The sequence below is a fragment of the Mauremys mutica genome, chromosome 15 (genome assembly GCF_020497125.1).
Source record: "Mauremys mutica isolate MM-2020 ecotype Southern chromosome 15, ASM2049712v1, whole genome shotgun sequence".
Classification (NCBI taxonomy): Eukaryota; Metazoa; Chordata; order Testudines; family Geoemydidae; genus Mauremys; species Mauremys mutica.
Window position 1 is genome coordinate 890,753 of NC_059086.1, and position 19,193 is coordinate 909,945.

Below are 19,193 nucleotides of genomic sequence, written 5' to 3' on the forward strand. Positions count from 1 at the left end.
TTAGTGTCACGCAGGCCAGCGCTACAGCTGTGCCGGGCGCCGGCTACGAACCGGGCCGTGCACTGAGGGCTGGGAGGCCGTGTGCTGGGCCGGTCCACACGCCGGCTTGGTCTGAGCCAGACAGTGCCCAGTGACCCCTGCAGGGGATAATGAGCCCAACGGTTGCCCACTAGGCCCTAGAATGTGTGATGCGAGGCAGGGGGCGGGGGCTGCACCTCTGTGAAAGGCTCCTAGACTTTAACCAGCCACCACCCTCCAGTCTGAGTCAGGTGACGTGAGTTCCTGTCAGGCTCAGTCAGGGACCCCCTCCCCAGGGTCATGACACCCCTGGGGGCCCCCAGGACAGATCGAAGGATAGTTCCTTACAAGCGCTGCCCAAGCTGGGCTTTCCTGGTAGGTGGCTCTGGCCCAGACGGCGCAATCTGCAGTGTGAGGGGCCGATGGCAGAGGGATGAGGACTGTGACCTGCTCCCCGGGCCCCTGTCCCTCCTTCCCCCGGGGTCAAGTTGGTTCCTCTGCGTGTTTTGTTCAGACAGTGACTTTGGACTGGGATTTTCGAAGCTGCCTGGGGGTTGGGAATTGGGCGCTAGGTTCCTTAGGACGCTTTGAAAAGCTCCAGCAGCCTCAGCGTTACTGGGGACAGAGGGGAGGGGACGTGCCCCATGGTGCTGCTGGGATACACAGGCACCCCAGCACTGGCTTCCCCGCCCTCCCTCCTGCACCCCCTGCCAGTCCCGCTCCTGGCAGCTCCCTTTGCCCGCTCCTCTTCCAGGCTGCCCGGTGCATACAGGCTCCGTCCTCGTGACCCACCAAATCCCTGGGCTGGGTTCGCTTTGCAGCTTGTGCTGGCCTGGCCTGGCCCAGCTGGGACCTCAGCCCAAGCCCTGGAGCAGGAACGCGGCGTTATCAGCAGGGCATGGTTCACTCCACGCTGCACTGCAAGGATGCTAGGGCAGGGTCCCTGCCCCCCCCCCCCCAATTGCTCAGCAGCCTGAGAGGATGAAGAGAGGGGAAGGGGGTTACACAGGGACAAAGCTCGGTCAGAAGATCAGAACACCCAGGCCTGAATCTCCTCCCACCTGCACCAGTTTTACCCTGGTGCAATTTCACTGACCTCAGCTGCTCCACTCCCAATTTACCTGGTGCCTGAGACCAGAGCCAGGCCCAGACTGCACAGGTCAGGGAACGGGGGGAGTCAGAGGGTACCACTGGAAACAGCCAGGAGGCCTTGTGGCACCTTAGAGACTCACATTTATTTGGGCACAAGCTTTCCTGGGCTAGAACCCACGTCCTCAGCCGCCTGGAGGGGAACGTACAGTAGCAGGTGTCAATACACAGCACATGAAACAGGGGAGCTGCCTTCCCAAGTGGGGGTCGGTGCTACGGAGCCAGTTCAATCAAGGTGGAAGTGGCCTAGTCCCAGCCCTTGACAGGAGTGTGTGAGTAACAACGCAGGGAAAACGACTGTTTGTAGCAACCCGGCCACTGGGGTCCCACTGGCACCCAGCAGGTCACCCCTGAGCCGCTGATCCTGCCTGCAAAGAGAGTCTGTGTGTGTGTGAGTGTGAGTGTGTGAGAGAGAGCGAGACCGCCCCATACCCTATGTACTCCGCACGGCCTGGCCTTGGAATCCGCCTCCCCCCGGGGAATCCCCTCGGGTCCCCCGAGGGCGGGCGGGCAGGCGGGGCCCCAGGTCCCAGCCCGCCCCGCCGGGCGGGGCTTGTCCCGAGCCCAAGGAGCCGCGCCGCGCTGGGCGGCAGGCAGGGGTCGCTGCGCGGCCGCTCGGGGACCGGCCCGGCTGGGCTCGCTCGGGGCTCGCTGCAAGGAGCCGGCAGCTGCAGCAGGAAGCTCCGCTCCGGACACGTAGCCGGGAGGCGAGCAGCGGCCGAGGGGCTCCGGGTCCCCCCGTCCCCTGGGCGCGCACCGAGGGCTCTGTCCGGGGGGCCCCGGGTCCCTCCCCGCGGGGCGCTCCGGGCTCCGCTCGCCCTCCCGCGCCCAGGGCGCACGGGGCTCCGGCCGTGCCATGAACCGCTGCGCCCTGCTGGGGCTCTGCCTGCTCGGCTACCTGGGCTACCTGCTGCTGGGCGCCCTGCTCGTCTCCTCCATCGAGCGCCCGTACGAGAGCCGCCTGCGGGCCGAGCTGCGCGACCTCAAGGCCGCCTTCCTGGGGGCCAGCCCCTGCCTGAACGAGAGCGCGCTGGAGCGCTTCCTGGAGCGGGTGCTGAGCGCCAACCGCTACGGGGTGTCGGTGCTGCGGAACGGCTCGGCCGGCGCCTCCAACTGGGACTTCGCCTCCGCCTTCTTCTTCTCCAGCACCCTGGTCACCACCGTGGGTAAGCGCGGCCCCCCCTGCGCCCCCCAGCCGGAGCGCCCCCCGCGCCCCCTCCCCAGCTTCGTAGGCCGGGCACAGGCCCCCGCGTGGGGCAGCCGCCCCAATGCCGCGTGAGTCTCTCGGTACCACCCCAGGCCCCCTGTGCTCCCCCAGGAATGAGGTGTCCCCAACAGCTTCCAGCCCATTGCGCCAGTCCCCACGGGGGTCCCTCCCAGGACCGTGTCCCTAGAGCCCCCCGCGATTTCTCCCCCCCCCCCCCCCGCGCACACGCCCTGTTCCCGAGCGCATTAAAGCACCAGGGCGAATCTCGTGCTTGGTTGCAAGTTTACAAATCCAGCAGCGCCGGGGGGGGGGGGGGGGGGTGCGGGGGGCACAAGTGTTTGAGCGTCCCGGCGATTCGCGCTCTGCTCGGGCAAGGGGGGGCTGTTCCCGAGGGATGCTGCCCGCCCCCCTCGGGCCGGGCCCTGCCCCGAGCCGGAGCCAGCTGGAGAAACTTTCAAAAAGTTTGTGTGTGTGTGAGGGAAAGTGTGTGAGCGCCCCCTCCCCCCCGGGTTTTCACACTCCCCCCCCGCTAACACAGCCCCCCCCTCCTCCTCCCTCCCCGCCAACACAGCTCCCCCCCGCCAACACAGCCCCCCCTCCTCTCCCCCCCGCCAACACAGCCCCCCCTCCTCTCCCCCCCCGCTACCACCGCCCCCCTCCTCTCCCCCCCCGCTAACACAGCCCCCCCTCTCCCCCAACACAGCCCCCCTCTCCTCCCCCCCCGCTAACACAGCCCCCCATCACAGCCCCCCTCCTCCCCTGCTAGCACCCCCCCACACTCTCCTCCCCCCCGCTAACACAGCCCCCCCCAACACAGCCCCCAAACCAAACATTGCTCCTCCCCACAGTGCCCAGTGGCCCTGAGACCTTGATCCTGCCTGGATCTGCCCCCCGAGGCCCTGACCCATGGGGGTTCCCTGCAGGGCCTAGGGTGGGATGGGGTTTGGAAAGGTGCCTTAGCAGGGTATTTGGCCGTGGGGCGTGGGCCCCTCTTCCTGCCCTGTGTGGGGAGGGGACCTGGGAGCTCTGTGCCGGGTCCATGGGGTGGTGCTAGGGGCCTGGGGTGTCTCTGGGCCCAGCTCCCTTAGCCAAGGCGGCTGCAGCTGTAACTCTGAGGCCCTTTCTCCGAAGTGTCTGCTGGGCCTTGGAGTGACCTGGGGCGGGAACGGGGCGCTGGGCTCACGCGATGCCGCATGCTGCCAGGGTGGCAGTCCCCCCACGCCGGCCGGGTTGGCAGGAGTTCCTCCTCCCTCGCACCCCCCTGAGCAGAGATCAGGGCCCCACCAGGCCCCTGCCAGCTGTGTAGGAGCAAAACTGACTGGAGCAGGTCTCTGGGCTGGTGCCGGCTGGGCTCACAGGCCGGCTTCTCTGGGTGACTGAGCCCACCCCTGTGCTGGGACTCTGGGACTGGCTCCTGCCCTGGGGGGGGTGTTGTGAAATGCTCGGGGGGGGGGCTTCTGAACGCTGCTTTGGAAGAACTGGCTGCGCCCCCGCCCCCAATCCGGCACCTGGCCCCAGATGACAAGGAAAGTGAAAGTGCAGAGTTGGCAGCCCCGGGGCCAACCCCCCCCCCCCCCCCGGGTTAGTTCCTTCCCCCTCGGTGCAGGCCCGGCCAGGAAACCCTAGAGCCCAAAGGTGCTTGGGGGCTGGCTGCTGGGCCGTGGATCCCCCGGTGGGGGGGCTTGTGAGGCCTTAGCTCCGGGGATTCCCGGCCTGGCCTACACCAGAGCCAGCTGCCCCGGTGCTCAGACTGGTCCATGGGGTCTGACCCCCAGCCTCCGACAGGCCGGCCCTGAATGAGCAGCACTCTCGGGTCGGCAGGTCCTGGGGTGGGTGCGTTGGTGCTGATTACAGCTGGGTCCAACCAGAATCCCTGCTCCCCAGCCTGGCCCCTGCCCCCCACTGCTCTAACCACCAGGCCCCACTCCCCTGCCAGTGCAGGGGGTGGAACCCAGGAGTCCGGGCTCCCTGATCTAACTCATGAGCCCACACAGCTCAGTCCTTCAGCTGCCTCTGGCTCATGTGACTCGTGGGTCGGGCCGCCCTGGGGGCGGGTGGGGGGGAGTGTGGCTGGCCCCATGTGCTGTTAGAAATGCTGAGCCAGCTGCTGGCCAGGAAGGGAGAGCGGGTCCCAGCTCAGCTGAGCACTGCCACGCTCCTGACAGAGAGTGTTGAGCGCTCCCTGCCGGCAAGCGCAGCCCCCTGCCCTGTAGCCGGCCCGGGGCTCTGGGGCTCTTTCCCGCACCTGTACGGGGGTTCTGAGCTGAGCCCTGGCAGGGAGGGGGTTAACCCGGACGTGAGCTGGGCCAGGGCGTTCTGCCCGGGGCTGGCACCAGGCCAGGGAGTCCTGCTGCCAGGCCAAGGGTGTGCGTTACCAGTGACGCCATGGCGGGGGCTCGGGGCCTGGGGCTGGGCTCTGCCCGGTCTGACCCCGCAGCTGGGCTGTCCCTGGCTACCCCGGGGCACTTCCCGAGGGGGATGGGGCCTGTGGTGCACCCCTTGGGGGTGTCTGCTGCATGGCGCGGGGGGGGGGGGGACATGCCTGTCTGTCCCTCCGTGTCTGTCTGTCTCCAAGGGTCGGTGCTGAAGCTGAGACCTGTCTGGCTCTGTGTCTGTCAGCCCCCCGCCCACGGAGCCAGCAGGACGCCTGGGTCCCGAGGCAGCCTGCCAGCGGGGGGATCCCAGGGCAGGGCTCACCCTGGGAGCAGGGAGGTCGGGAAGCTCCTGCTGATGCAGAGCGAACTCTGCCCCATGCCTGCCTTGGGTCAACACTCGGAGTAAACAGCTCCCTGGCAGCTGGGAGGGGAGCGGGCCGGCTCTGGTGGGGGGGAGCTGGGCCCTCCCCTGTGACTCGGCCCAGCCCCCCCGGGACTCACCCCCACAGCACGGGCGTTCCCTGGCGTCCGGCCCCAGCCCCCGGTGCAGATTGACCAAGGGGCCGGAGCACCACCCCGGGGGTGGGGGGTGGCGGACGGAGCCAATCCCTGGGGTAGGAAAGGCCTGGGGATGCAGCCGTGGCTTTGCCGCTGGATGAGCAGCCGGTGCGGCGCTGCCCCCCACAATGGAGCCTTTCAGTGCCCCCTGCAGCCGCCTAATTGCCCGGCTTAGAACCCACCTGGGCGTGAAATCCCATTACCCAGCTCCCGGAGCCGGCCTCACGCAGAGCCCAGGCGCATGCACTAGGGTGGGCACGACGCCTGGGACCTGCTGGACTGAGCAGGGGCTGCACAGGGCCAGGCTGGGCTGGGAGCCAGGACTCCTGGGTTCTCTCCCCGGCTCTGGGAGGGGAGTGGGGCCTGGTGGTTACAGCAGGGGGACTGGGAGCCAGGACTCCTGGGTTCTCTCCCCGGCTCTGGGAGGGGAGTGGGGCCTAGTGGTTACAGCAGGGGGGCTGGGAGCCAGGACTCCTGGGTTCTCTCCCCAGCTCTGCGAGGGGAGTGGGGCCTAGTGGTTACAGCAGGGGGGCTGGGAGCCAGGACTCCTGGGTTCTCTCCCCAGCTCTGCGAGGGGAGTGGGGTTTAGTGATTAGAGTGGGGGGAGGGGGGCTGGGAGCCAGGACTCCTGGGTTCTCTCCCTGGCTCTGGGAGGGGAGTGGGGCCTAGTGGTTACAGCAGGGGGGCTGGGAGTCAGGACTCCTGGGTTCTCTCCCCAGCTCTCACACTGACCCCTGTGGGATGCCAAGCATAGTTCCTTTGCCCGGCTGTGCCTCAGTTTCCCCTGGGGAGACCCCCTGCACAGACGTGGGGGTAACATCGTCTCCCCTGTCCCCCCGCCCAGGCTACGGCTACACCACGCCGCTCTCGGACTCCGGCAAGGCCTTCTGCATCTTCTACGCCCTGCTGGGTGTGCCCTTCACCATGCTGGTGCTGACGGCCACGGTGCAGCGCCTGGCCCGGCTCCTCACCCACCGGCCCCTCGCGTACCTGCAGCTGCGCTCTGCCTACAGCCACCGGGCGCTGGCCCGGGCCCACTTCCTGCTGCTGCTGCTGGCCGTGCTGGTCGCCTTCTTCCTGCTGCCGGCCGCCGTCTTCAGCGCCCTGGAGGAGACCTGGAGCTACCTGGATGCCTTCTACTTCTGCTTCATCTCGCTGTGCACCATCGGGCTGGGCGACTACGTGCCGGGCGAGCAGCCGGGCCAGAGGCTGCGGGCGCTGTACAAGGTCTCGGTCACCGGTGAGCGGGGGCCGGGGGAGCCCTGGGGGGCAGCTCCGGGGGGCGACGTCATCCTGACGCGTCTCCCCTCAGGGCACCGGTGAGCGGGGGGCCGGGGGAGCCCTGGGGGGCAGCTCCGGGGGGGTTCTCACGGGCACGCTCCGAACGACGTCATCCTGACGCGTCTCCCCTGAGGGCAGCGGCACCGGGGCACGGAGCCTGCTCGGCTCTGAGCTGGGAGCGTTCAGCCCCCTGGACCCCGCAGGGACGCCTGGGGGAGCCTCGCACCCCGAAAGGGCCCTGCCCCCCACTCCCCAGGCAGCCGTGACTCAGCCGCCGTGGAAAACAGGTTTATTAGTCACCAGGACAGTGCGGAGGACAGAACTCGTTAGCACAGGCAGCAGGAAGTTACAGAAAAGGCCGGGGGGCGGCTCTGCCCCCCCGCCCCCGCACACAATCCAACCAGGAGACTGAGCAGCCCAGCCCCGACACACCTGCTGCCCCTCCTCCTCCCGGGCAAACATGCCACGGCCCCACCTGGCTCCCGGGAGAGGGCCCCGGCCATCAGCTGCCAGGTTAGGGTACAGAGTCCGGCCCACGCACCTGCCCGCTTGGGGCCCTGCAAAAATCACACCCCCTTGTCCCAGCACCAAGGTCACGTGTCATACACGGGGGAAACCGAGGCACACAGTGCTCATGCAAAACGTTACGGGAACCCCCCCACACCCACTTGGTGGGCAGGTACCTGAGTGGGGGGCGTCATTTCAAGCTAGCCGGGCTGGTGCCCCATGGGGATGGCTACCTCCTGAACATTACCTAGGGTACTGTGGGGTTGGGTGGGTTAGAGCAGGGGGCTGGGAGCCAGGACTCCTGGGTTCCACCCCCGACTCTGGGAGGGAAATGGGGACTAGTGGTTAGAGCAGGGGGGGCTGGAGCCAGGACTCCTGGGTTCCACCCCCGGCTCTGGGGGAGGAGTGGGGTGTAGTGGTTAGAGCAGGGGGTGGGGCTGGAGTCAGGACTCCTGGGTTCCACCCCCGGCTCTGGGAGGGAAATGGGGACTAGTGGTTAGAGCAGGGGGGGCTGGAGCCAGGACTCCTGGGTTCCACCCCCGGCTCTGGGGGAGGAGTGGGGTCTAGTGGTTAGAGCAGGGGGTGGGGCTGGAGCCAGGACTCCTGGGTTCCATTCCCTACTTGCTGTGTGGCGGGGCCTGGCACGGGGGGGCGCAGCGCCGCGATAGCTCCAGCGGCTGCCCCCCAGCCCCCCGCAGTGGCTGACGCCCTCTTGCTCTCTCTCTCCCAGTGTACCTGCTGCTGGGCCTGATGGCCGTGCTGCTGGTCCTACAGACCTTCCACAAGGCGGCCGACCTGCACGGCCTCACCGACCTCCTGCTGCTGCCGGCCGAGCACCCCCACGACCAGGAGCCCATCCTGGAGGCCGAGGCGACGCCGGAGGAGCCGGCGCCAGGCGCGAAGCTGCCACCTGCCAGCAGCCAGCTCAACACGGGCAGCTGGGCCAACTACTCCTCCATCAGCAGATAGCGGCAGCCCTGCCCTGGGGGGCTGCTCTGGCTGGCGCGGGGAGTGGGCTGCCGAGGTGGCTCCGTTCTCGGGGCAGCTCCCTCAGGGACCGTGCCTGCGTCTGCGGCCGGCTCTGGCTCTGGCTCTGGCTCTGGCTCGGGCCCGGGCCCGTCTGCATGTTGGGGGGGAGGTCGCGCGGGGTTTTAATAAGCACCTCCCTGTTTTCGCCCTGTTGTATCCCTGGGCAGGGGGCTGGGACCTGCCCTGTTTCCCAGCCCCAGCCCAGGCAGCCCTGCCGTGCTGGGGCCCCTGGAGCCGGCCCGTCACCCCCAGCGCCATGGGCTCTGGCTGATGGAGGGAGCGGGAAGGCGACGCTCTGTGTGACGGGCGAGCGGGAACCTGGCCCAGGCCCAGGCTGAGCAAATTCTGTGCATGCCTGAGGCTTGGGGTCAACGCCCCGGCTGCCCCCAAAACTGCCCCTCCCCCCACCCGGGCTCTGAGCCCCCCTCCCCAGAGCCCCCTGCAAGGGGCAGCGTGTCACGGGGCACCCGCAAGGGAGGGGAAGCCCCTTTCCCTGGGGGGCCCAGCGGTCTGTGCGGCCGTGGCAGAGAGCCCAGCCCCGGGAGCGGGGATCCCCGGCAGGACCAGCGAGGTGGGGTCAGGGCCGGCTTTAGCAAGGGCGGGGCCCGATTCGTACTCACCCGGCGGCACGGCCTTCACTCGCTCCGGGTCTGCGGCGGCACTCAAGGACCCGCCACCGAAATGCCGCCGAGAGCCCGGGGTGCCGCTGGGTGAGTAAAAAGGCGCCGGCGCGGGGCCCGATTCTGGGGAGTCGGGCGACTCGGCCTAAACCCGGCCCTGGGCGGGGTGACTTTCTGGCGCTTTGGCAGGAGCCAGAGGGGGTGGGGAGCTGTGCTGGGTTGGGGGCCTGGTGTCCCACCCCCCAGGCCTGGGGGGCCCATCTATGATGCGACGGCAGCTGCTCCGTACCCTGCACCACTGGTGGTGCCTGCACCCCCCGCCCATGACTGGCAGCTGGACTCTGCCAGGAGCCGTTTCATGCCAACTCTTTAACGAGCCGGGTTGAACAGTCACAGGGGTTTGCCTGGCACCCCTCAGGGAGGGTTCTGGGGCCACCACACGTGCAGGCCAGAGCGTGGCAAGACGGGCACGGCCCATGAGGGGTGATGGCCCCTCCCAGCCTGCCTGGTGCCACCCCTCAGCCCTGCCAGGGCGTCGTGTGGCAGCACCCGCTGCTGCCCCAGGGATCAGCCTGGGGGGCCGGGGACGGGACACCAAGAGCGAACACCTGTGTCCCTGGCTCGAGCACGGCCCCCGGGAATCCCCCGGCCTGTGTGTGCGAGCTGAGCTGCGGGGGGTGGCCCCATGGCACCTGGCAATCTGAATAAAACATTGCTGGAAGGAGCTGGCGGTGTGGTATGGATCTCACCTGGCCCTGGCCCTGGCCCTGCGCGCCCTTTGCCCACGCTCAAGGCAGGGTAGAGCCAACAACAGAACCCAGGAGTCCTGGCTCCCCGCCCCCTCCCAGCCGTGGGGATAGAACCCAGGAGTCCTGGCTCCCCACCCCCCACTCCCAGCCGTGGGGATAGAACCCAGGAGTCCTGGCTCCCCGCCCCCTCCCAGCCGTGGGGATAGAGCCCAGGAGTCCTGGCTCCCTGCCCCCCACTCCCAGCCGTGGGGATAGAACCCAGGAGTCCTGGCTCTCCACCCTGCCCCCCCGACAGAACCAACCCCCCCACACACACCATAAAAGGGAAGCAGGAACCCTGAGCAGCTGTCCCTGGGGGGCCTCTGGGCCATGTGGCTCCCAGGTCCCTGTAGCTGTGGGGGGCCTGGGCCCTGTCACCCCCGCCCAGCCCCAAACCCTGCCCTCAATGCCCCCCTGCCGGAGCCCAAGGAGGCAGAAGTTACAGGCCGTGGCCCCCTCGGCAGCCCCTGGCGCTCCCGGTGCCCGCACACCACCCCCACGTCCTCGCTGTGGGCGCAGTCGTGCTGCCCGGGGGGGGCGCTCTGGCACTCCAGCAGGCTGCGTTCCGAGCCCCGGCACTGCACATCGTCCAGCAGGATGGGCAGCGCGGCCCCTGGCCCGAACTCCGCCCGGCGGGCCACCCGCAGCACCTGCCCGTAGCCCAGCTGCCGGCACACCACAGCGGCCGCCCGCCTGTCGAACAGATCGTCGCAGACTGTGCCCCACTGGCCCCCCACCAGGATCTCCAGCCGGCCCCGCCCGGGCACCGCACCCCTGTGCGCCAGCCGCACCGTGCCAGGGGGCAGCCGCCTCCGGGGCCCCATCTTCCTGGGGTGGTGCCCAGCCTCCCGCCTGGGGGGATGGGGGGTGGCAGGGGATGGCAATGTTCTGTGGGGCAGCTGGGGGTTGGGGGTTGGGGGGGGCTGCCCCGGGCTAGGGGGAAGGTGGGGGCTGGATGCTGGCTGGGTTGTGGGGGGCTGCTCCATGCTGGGGTGCAGGTGGGTGCTGGGGGAAAGAGGGGGGTGGGGGATTGGGGGGGGCTGCCCCAGGCCGGGGGCTGGGGAGGTTGGGGGGGGCAGCCCCGGGCTGGGGGGATGGTGGGTGCTTGGGGAAAGAGGGGGGTTGGGGGCTGGGTGGATTGTGGGGGGAAGCCCCATGCTGGGGTGCAGGTGGGTGCTGGGGGAAAGGGGGGGGTTGGGGGTTGTGGGGGGCGGCCCCAGGCCGGGGGCTGGGGAGGTTGTGGGGGGCAGCCCCGGGCTGGGGGGATTGTGGGTGCTGGGGGAAAGGGGAGGGTTGGGGGCTGGGTGGGTTGTGGGGGGCAGCCCCAGGCCGGGGGCTGGGGGGGTTGTGGGGGGCAGCCCCGGGCTGGGGGGATGGTGGGGGCTGGGGGGCCGGGAGGCGCGGCTCCGGGGGCTGCTCTTGGTCTCCAGGCGCTCCAGCAGCTGCTGGTACCAGTTGGGGGTGGTGTGGGGCAGGCTCAGCCCTGGCCGGGGTGTGGGAAGTGGCTGCAGCACCCCACAGTCCTGGCGAGCCGGGGGCCTGGCGGCTGGGCTGGGCAGGGCCGGGGGCGCTGCGGGGGGCACAGGGGGCCCTGGGCACGGGGGGTGGGTGGCAGGCGCCACGGGGGGTGCAGCTGGTCCCGTCGGGTCTGAGCCGGTGCCAGGCCGTGGGGTGGTCACTGCGGGCGGTGGGGCCGGTGTGATGAATTCTGAAACAGGAACCCAGCGGGGGGGGCTCATTTGGGATACAGCTCTGCCCCCTGACACCCTTATCCCCCATCTACAGAACTCCTCCCCCCCCCAGTGAGTCGCCACCAGAGCTGGGAAAGAACCCAGGAGTCCTGGCTCCCAGCACCCCTCTGCCCCCCCCCCCGCCAATGGCCCAGCTGCAGTGGTGACCTCGTCCCCCCCCCCCCCCGGCTCAGTGACCCCCCCCGCACTCACTCTGTGTTGGGCGGAAGGGAATCAGCTTCCCTTGGATGGGGACGGGCAGGGGGCTGATCTCGCACTGTCCAGGGGACGCCCGCCTGTGGGGAGAGACGCCTGTTACGGGGGGCACAGGGGCCGGGGCCCATGCGCAGCCCCCCCGCCCCCTGGGAGCCAGCCAAGCTGTGTCAGATCGAGACGGGGCCACTTCTTGCCCAGAAACCTGCCAGGGCCAGCGGGCAAACGGTGGGTACCTGGAGGGGTCCACGATCCGGTACAAGATCCCGGCTGGCACGGCTGCACTGGGGATGGCCGTGGCGAGGAAATAGAGCTCACCTGCAGGGACAGCGGGGTTAGGAACTGGCCACCAAGCCCCCCCTTAGCCACAACACAGGGGAAACTGAGGCACAGGAGGGCAGCCACAAGTTTGTGGAAGCAACGAGAATAGAAACCAGGAGTCCTGGCTCCCAGCATTACCCCATCCACTCTCACCGCAGGACCCCAGACCCCTCCCAGCACCGGGGCGAGAACCCAGGCGTCCTGGCTCCCAGACCCCTCCCAGCACCGGGGCGAGAACCCAGGCGTCCTGGCTCCCAGCCCCCGCGGGATCTCAGACCCCTCCCAGCACCGGGGTGAGAACTCAGGCATCCTGGCTCCCAGCCCCCGCGGGACCCCAGACCCCTCCCAGCACCGAGGTGAGAACCCAGGCGTCCTGGCTCCCAGACCCCTCCCAGCACCGGGGTGAGAACCCAGGCGTCCTGGCTCCCAGTCCCCATGGGACCCCAGACCCTTCCCAGCACCGGGGCGAGAACCCAGGCGTCCTGGTGGGCCTCTGGCTCTAGGGTGCCAGGGCCCCGGCCTGGGCACCGTGCGCTGCCAGCCACCCCCCTTGGCCCTGGCGTGTCCTCGGCCAGGCCTGGGTGTGCCCCCCCCCCCCGGCTCACCGGCCTCGTCCTCGGCGAAGGAGATGATGTGGGGCACGTGGTGGTTGAGGAGGCCGGGGAAGGCGCAGGTCTGGCCCTGGCCCATGCACAGCTCCTTGTAGTGCCAGCGCCCGGAGCCAGCATCCTCCCGCAGCGACATCAGGCGCCTGGGGGAAGACAGAGCCATGGGGCTGGGGGGTCGGTAACCAGCACGAGCCATGGGGGGGGTGTGTACCCACCCCCTTCCATAGGAGCTGTGGAGATGGGTATATTGCCCCCTGCAGCCCCCTGGGGCGCTCAGGAACTTACCCCCCCCCGCCACATCCCCCAAATCAGAGTCTGTCCTGGGGGGGGGTGTTTCTGTGTCCCATGCAGAAAATCCCCCTCCCCCTCATCCATGGGGCACTGGTCAGGGAGACGTCCTGAGAGCAGTTAGGGGGCAGCCCCATAGCCCCTCTGGGCCATGGCTAGTCCTGTTGGCATGGCCACGTGCCCACAGCCCCCCAGCTGGGTCCCCAGCAGGGGGTGACGACCCCCGGGGCGCTCCCTCCAGCCTGCAGCAGTAGCAGGCTGTTCTCCCCGGGCCCGGCCCAGGCACCCAACCTACCCGCTCATGAAGTCCCCGAAGATGTAGAGGCCGCGCAGGTTGGGGCTGTGGCAGCCCCGGTACACGTAGCCCCCCGTCACCGAGCGCCCCAGCTCGTGCGAATAGGCGAATATGGGGGGGACGTCGTCTGCAAGACACGACGCAGGAGCAGCTCAGCTGGGGATCGGCCCCTGCTTGAGGCAGCCTCCCTGTCCCGCCCCAAGGTGCTGGCACCACGGGGCTGGGGGGGACGAGGGTTTATTGTACCTGGGACCCAGAGCAACGGGTCTCAAAGCCCTTCCCTGCCCCCTCCCCAAGCCATCCGGTCCCCTCACCAGGGCCTGGGTGGAGACAAGGCCCCCCGAGGGGACCGGCCCCGTGTCCCAGTCCCTGCCCTGGGGCTGATGGGAGCTGGCACCCCATAGAGGGGCAGGCTCCAGCCCCATTCCCGCCCCCTGAGCCAGCCAGGCGCTGCCCTGGGGCCGATGGGAGCCGGCGCCCCCCGAGGGGACAGGCCCCTGCCCCATTCCCACCCCCTGAGCCAGCCAGGCCCTGCCCTGGGGCCGATGGGAGCCGGTGCCCCCCGAGGGGACGGGCCCCAGCCCCATTCCCACCCCCCTGAGCCAGCCAGGCCCTGCCCTGGGGCCGATGGGAGCCGGTGCCCCCCGAGGGGACGGGCCCCAGCCCCATTCCCACCCCCCTGAGCCAGCCAGGCCCTGCCCTGGGGCCGATGGGAGCCGGTGCCCCCCGAGGGGACGGGCCCCAGCCCCATTCCCACCCCCTGAGCCAGCCAGGCCCCGCCCTGGGGCCGATGGGAGCCGGTGCCCCGAGGGGACGGGCCCCAGCCCCATTCCCACCCCCTGAGCCAGCCAGGCCCTGCCCTGGGGCCGATGGGAGCCGGTGCCCCCCGAGGGGACGGGCCCCAGCCCCATTCCCACCCCCCTGAGCCAGCCAGGCCCTGCCCTGGGGCCGATGGGAGCCGGTGCCCCCCGAGGGGACAGGCCCGTCCGGCCCATGGCGCCCGGGGCGTGAGGCGGGGCCGTACCGAGCGAGGCGTTGGCGCACAGTGCCTGGTCGTAGCAGGCGAATCCTTCCTTCGCCCGCCAGCCGTAGTTGGCCCCCGGCGCGATGACGTCCACCTCCTCGTACTTGTTCTGCCCCACGTCCCCGCAGAAGATGCGTCCGCGCCCGGCGCCGCTGGTGGGGTCACCCCTGTCCATGGAGCAGCGCCACATGTTCCGCACCCCGTAGGCGTAGACCTCGGGCCGGGCCCCCGGCTCCCCCACAAAGGGGTTGTCGGGCGGGATGCGGTAAGGGGGGGCATCGGGCCCCGGCTCCACGTCGATCCGCAGCACCTTGCCCAGCAGGGACGACCTGGGAGGGAGGCAGGGGAGCCGGGAACAGACGCTGCAGGGGCAGAGCCGGGGGCTGGGCTGGGGGGATCAGGGCCCCCGGGGTTCAGGGGCAGAGCCGGGGGTTGGGCTGGGGGATCAGGGCCCCGGGGGTTCAGGGGCAGAGCCGGGGGCTGGGCCGGGGGGATCAGGGCCCCGGGGGTTCAGGGGCAGAGCCGGGGGCTGGGCCGGGGGGATCAGGGCCCCCGGGGGTTCAGGGGCAGAGCCGGGGGCTGGGCCGGGGGGATCAGGGCCCCCGGGGTTCAGGGGCAGAGCCGGGGGCTGGGCCGGGGGGATCAGGGCCCCCGGGGGTTCAGGGGCAGAGCCGGGGGATGGGCCGGGGGGATCAGGGCCCCCGGGGGTTCAGGGGCAGAGCCGGGGGCTGGGCCGGGGGGATCAGGGCCCCCGGGGGTTCAGGGGCAGAGCCGGGGGCTGGGCCGGGGGGAGCTGGGCCCCCGGGGGTTCGGGGGCAGAGCCGGGGGCTGGGCCGGGGGGATCAGGGCCCCCGGGGTTCAGGGGCAGAGCCGGGGGCTGGGCCGGGGGGATCAGGGCCCCCGGGGGTTCAGGGGCAGAGCCGGGGGCTGGGCTGGGGGGATCAGGGCCCCCGGGGTTCAGGGGCAGAGCCGGGGGCTGGGCTGGGGGGATCAGGGCCCCCGGGGTTCAGGGGCAGAGCCGGGGGCTGGGCTGGGGGGATCAGGGCCCCCGGGGTTCAGGGGCAGAGCCGGGGGTTGGGCTGGGGGGATCAGGGCCCCCGGGGGTTCAGGGGCAGACGCTGCAGGGGCTGGGCCGGGCGCTAGGCCGGGGGGGATCAGGGCCCCCGGGGTTCAGGGGCAGAGCCGGGGGCTGGGCTGGGGGGATCAGGGCCCCCGGGGGTTATGGGGCAGAGCCGGGGGCTGGGCCGGGGGGATCAGGGCCCCGGGGGTTCAGGGGCAGAGCCGGGGGCTGGGCTGGGGGGGATCAGGGCCCCCGGGGGTTCAGGGGCAGACGCTGCAGGGGCTGGGCCGGGGGCTGGGCCGGGGGGATCAGGGCCCCCGGGGGTTCAGGGGCAGAGCCGGGGGTTGGGCTGGGGGGATCAGGGCCCCCGGGGGTTCAGGGGCAGACGCTGCAGGGGCTGGGCCGGGGGCTGGGCTGGGGGAATCAGGGCCCCCGGGGTTCAGGGGCAGAGCCGGGGGTTGGGCTGTGGGGGATCAGGGCCCCCGGGGGTTCAGGGGCAGACGCTGCAGGGCAGAGCTGGGGGCTGGGCCGGGGGGATCAGGGCCTTGGGGGTTCAGGGGCAGACGCTGCAGGGGCAGAGCTGGGGGCTGGGCCGGGGGGATCAGGGCCCCCGGGGTTCAGGGGCAGAGCCGGGGCTGGGCTGGGGGGGATCAGGGCCCCCGGGGGTTCAGGGGCAGAGCCGGGGGTTGGGCTGGGGGGGATCAGGGCCCCCGGGGGTTCAGGGGCAGACGCTGCAGGGGCAGAGCTGGGGGCTGGGCCGGGGGGATCAGGGCCCCCGGGGTTCAGGGGCAGAGCTGGGGGCTGGGCCGGGGGGATCAGGGCCCCCGGGGGTTCAGGGGCAGAGCCGGGGTCTGGGCCGGGGGGATCAGGGCTCCCAGGGGTTCAGGGCCAGACGCTGCAGGGGCTGGGCCGGGCGCTAGGCCGGGGGGGATCAGGGCCTCGGGGGTTCAGGGGCAGAGCCGGGGGCTGTGCTGGGGGGATCAGGGCCCCCAGGAGGGGGGTTTCGGGGGAGCTGCCCCACACAGCGCCAGCCAGTCTGCATTTTGGCCACCAGGTGGCAGAAAGGAGCCAAGTTCTCACCTATCAAGCCCCCGCATCTCCTCCCCCCCGCCCCCCCCGCACTGCCCGCCCAGGATGATTTCCCCTAAAATCTCCCCCCCCCCCAATTTCCTGCAAGGGGGCATCTCCCCCAACGCCCCATGCTGCGCCCCCAGGCCCCCCCCAGCCCCTGGGCCCCCCAACGCCGCGCCGGGCTCTCACTTGTTCTGGGCGTTGCCGAAGGCCCCGAAGGGGTCCCCCGCTCGCCCCCCGTCCCCCGTGAAGATGTAGAGCAGCTCGTCGGCCCCGAACAGCAGCTGCCCCCCGTTGTGGTTCGACGCCGGCTCCAGCACCTCCAGCAGGATCCTGCCGGGGAGAGCGGCCGGGTGAAGTGGGGGGGCACCCCGAACCAGTGGGGCAGATGGCGCGGGGAGGAAGGGTCTGCATGACAGGGGGGCTGGCGCAGACGTGGAGGGGCGAGGGCTAGTGGTTACAGTGGTGGGGGGGGCTGGGAGCCCGGACGCCTGGGTTCTGCCCCCAGGAGTGCCCAGGCGGGAGGCCACTCACCTCTCGGAACGGGGGTCGGCGGCGTTGGGGTCGTGGGCCGAGACGCGGAACTGGGAGACGCGGATGGTCTCGTGGGGCCCGGCGCGGGCGGAGTAGTAGACGTAGAAGGTGCCGGTGGCGTGGAAACGGGGGTGGAAGGCCAGGCCCAGGAAGCCCCGCTCGTCGCCCGCCCAGGGCGAGGTGAGCACGGCCGCCCGCAGGTCCAGGAAGGGGCGCGCGGCCCGCGAGCCGTTGGCCAGGAAGACCCAGACGCAGCCCCGCTGCTCGGCCACGAAGAAGCGGTGGGAGCCGTCCCCGGCGTGCACCATGGCCACGGGGTTACGCAGCCCGTTGGCCACCTCCCGCAGGCAGAGCTGCAGGCAGCCGTGGGCCCCCTCCCGCACCCGGCCCAGCCCCTGGCTCAGCGCCGCGCTGCCCAGCACCGCCGGGTAGCAGTAGGTGGGGTCGCCCAGCTCCAGGGCGCCACAGAAGCGGGCGCGGTCGCCCTCCAGCGCCAGGCTGGCAGGGTCCTCGGTCAGGAGGCTCAGCACGGAGCGGCACCGCAGCCAGAAGGCCGCGCAGTACGCGGGGCACAAGCCGGGCAGGGCCCGCACCGGGGACCTCACGTCCTCCGCATCGTACAAGTGGGCAGCATAGGGCGAGCACTCCTGCAGGGGCAGGGGAGGGGGTTAGCTGGAACCCAGGAGTCCGGGCTCCCAGCCCCTGCCTGCCCTAAGCCACCAGAGCCGGGGATGGAACCCAGGAGTCCGGGCTCCCAGCCCCTGCCTGCCCTAAGCCACCAGAGCCGGGGATGGAACCCAGGAGTCCGGGCTCCCAGCCCCAGCCTGCCCTAAGCCACCAGAGCCGGGGATGGATCCCAGGAGTCCGGGCTCCCAGCCCCAGCCTGCCCTAAGCCACCAGAGCCGGGGATGGAACCCAGGAGTCCGGGCTCCCAGCCCCCCGGGTTGCAGGGCTGTGTGGGGTCAAGTGGCTGGGGCGGGGGTCCAGGACTCCTGGGTTCTGTTCATGCCAGGCCTGCTGAGGTGGGGGGTTGGGGACAGCCTGGGAATGGTCCCATGTGCAGCCTCCGAGTCCCAGCTGGAGCCGCGGGGTGAGGTCACCCATGTCCCAGCCCAGACAGGATGTGGGGAGGGCTGGGCCGCTGCCTGGAGCCGCCTGGAGCCACAGGGTGGGGGTGCCAAGGGCACCCAGCAGGGCATGTGTCCCACGGAGCTGCTGGGGGTCCCCCTGGCTCCCTCGCCAGGCATGTGGGGCAGCAGCCTGGTGCCTGGCGCTGTACGTGTCCCCCGAGCCCAGGGCAGCTGGGGGAGGCGCGTCGGGAGAACCCGGCACCCAGGCTGGGAGCTGCGGGGGCCGGGGACCAGCGGCTGTAGCCCAGCCTGGAGCTCCCCAGTACTCCCTGCCCCCCCCCCCCCGTGCAGTCACTGCCAACAGGGCCACCCAGGCTGATGGGGGGGCACGTGAATGGGTCCCCCAGGGCCCCCCCATGTCTGTATGCAGGGGGGGAACAGGAGAGGGGCAGGGCCCCGGCAAACCTGACATCGGGGCCAGAGTTCCCTTAACCGCCCCCCCCATTCCATTGCCCTGTGCCACCAGCCCCACAGCCCCCTGCAAACACCTGTGCCCCCCCCACGCCCAGCCGGGCTGCCTGGCCCCTGCCCCCACGAGCCGGGCTGTCTGGCTTCTGCCTCCCCCCACACACAACCAGCCGGGCTGCCTGGCCCCTGCCCCCCCCCCCACGCCCAGCCGGGCTGCCTGGCCCGTGTGCCCCCCCCCACACCCAGCCGGGCTGCCTGGCCCCTGCCCCCACGAGCCGGGCTGTCTGGCTTCTGCCTCCCCCGCCACACAACCAGCCGGGCTGCCTGGCCCCTGCCCCTCCCCCACGCCCAGCTGGGCTGCCTGGCCCCTGCCCCCCCCCACACCCAGCTGGGCTGCCTGGCCCCTACCCCCCCCCCAGCCGGGCTGCCTGGCCCCTGCCCCCCCCCCACGCCCAGCCGGGCTGCCTGGCCCCTGCCCCCCCCCCAGCCGGGCTGCCCCCCCTCACCTGGCACACCAGGTCACGCAGGAAGCGCCCGCAGCTCTGCAGGCCGGCGGGGTCCAGGAAGCTGCCCAGCACCTGGAACCTGGCGCTCAGCTGGGCGTCCCGCCGGCCGTCGCAGCAGCCGAAGGCCGAGTACTCGGGGCAGAAGGCCAGGGGCTGGGGGGGCTGGAAGGGCGGCTTGTAGTCCAGGCACTGGGGGTGGGGGCGGCCCCGGGGGGCCTGGCCCAGCAGCAGCAGCAGGGCCCCCAGTGCTGTGGCCCCGGGCCCCATGGCAGTGCCCTGCGTGGGGGGCTCTGCCCGCGCCGGCCGGCCGGGAACACGTGTGCAGGGAGCCGGGGCCAGGCCAGTAATAGCAGGGGGAGCCTGGCGGGAGGCGCTGGAGGGAGGAGCGTTAACCCCGCGCACCCCGCCCTGCTGCACACTGGGGCAATCCCTGGTTGTAGGGAGTGGGGGGCTGGGAGCCAGGACTCCTGGGT

At 71.2% G+C, this 19,193-nt stretch overlaps 2 protein-coding genes across 2 annotated transcripts; one reads left to right on the forward strand and one right to left on the reverse strand.

The window, feature by feature from the left end:
- Positions 1–1,777: 1,777 nt before the first annotated feature.
- Positions 1,778–9,468, forward strand: KCNK6 (potassium two pore domain channel subfamily K member 6). The gene is made up of 3 exons (XM_044989109.1): positions 1,778–2,333; positions 6,152–6,547; positions 7,826–9,468. Exons 1-3 carry the CDS (start codon positions 2,024–2,026, stop codon positions 8,062–8,064), a joined length of 945 nt encoding a protein of 314 aa, XP_044845044.1. The 5' UTR covers positions 1,778–2,023; the 3' UTR covers positions 8,065–9,468.
- A 399-nt stretch (positions 9,469–9,867) lies between these two features.
- LOC123350485 (HHIP-like protein 1) lies at positions 9,868–18,987 on the reverse strand. The gene is made up of 10 exons (XM_044989100.1): positions 18,721–18,987; positions 16,677–17,323; positions 16,332–16,475; positions 14,012–14,340; positions 12,988–13,114; positions 12,402–12,547; positions 11,712–11,793; positions 11,476–11,558; positions 11,116–11,240; positions 9,868–10,431 (listed from the first exon to the last, which is right to left on the reverse strand). The coding sequence occupies exons 1-10, from the start codon at positions 18,985–18,987 to the stop codon at positions 9,907–9,909; spliced, it is 2,475 nt and encodes an 824-aa protein (XP_044845035.1). The 3' UTR covers positions 9,868–9,906.
- Between the last annotated feature and the right edge of the window lie 206 nt (positions 18,988–19,193).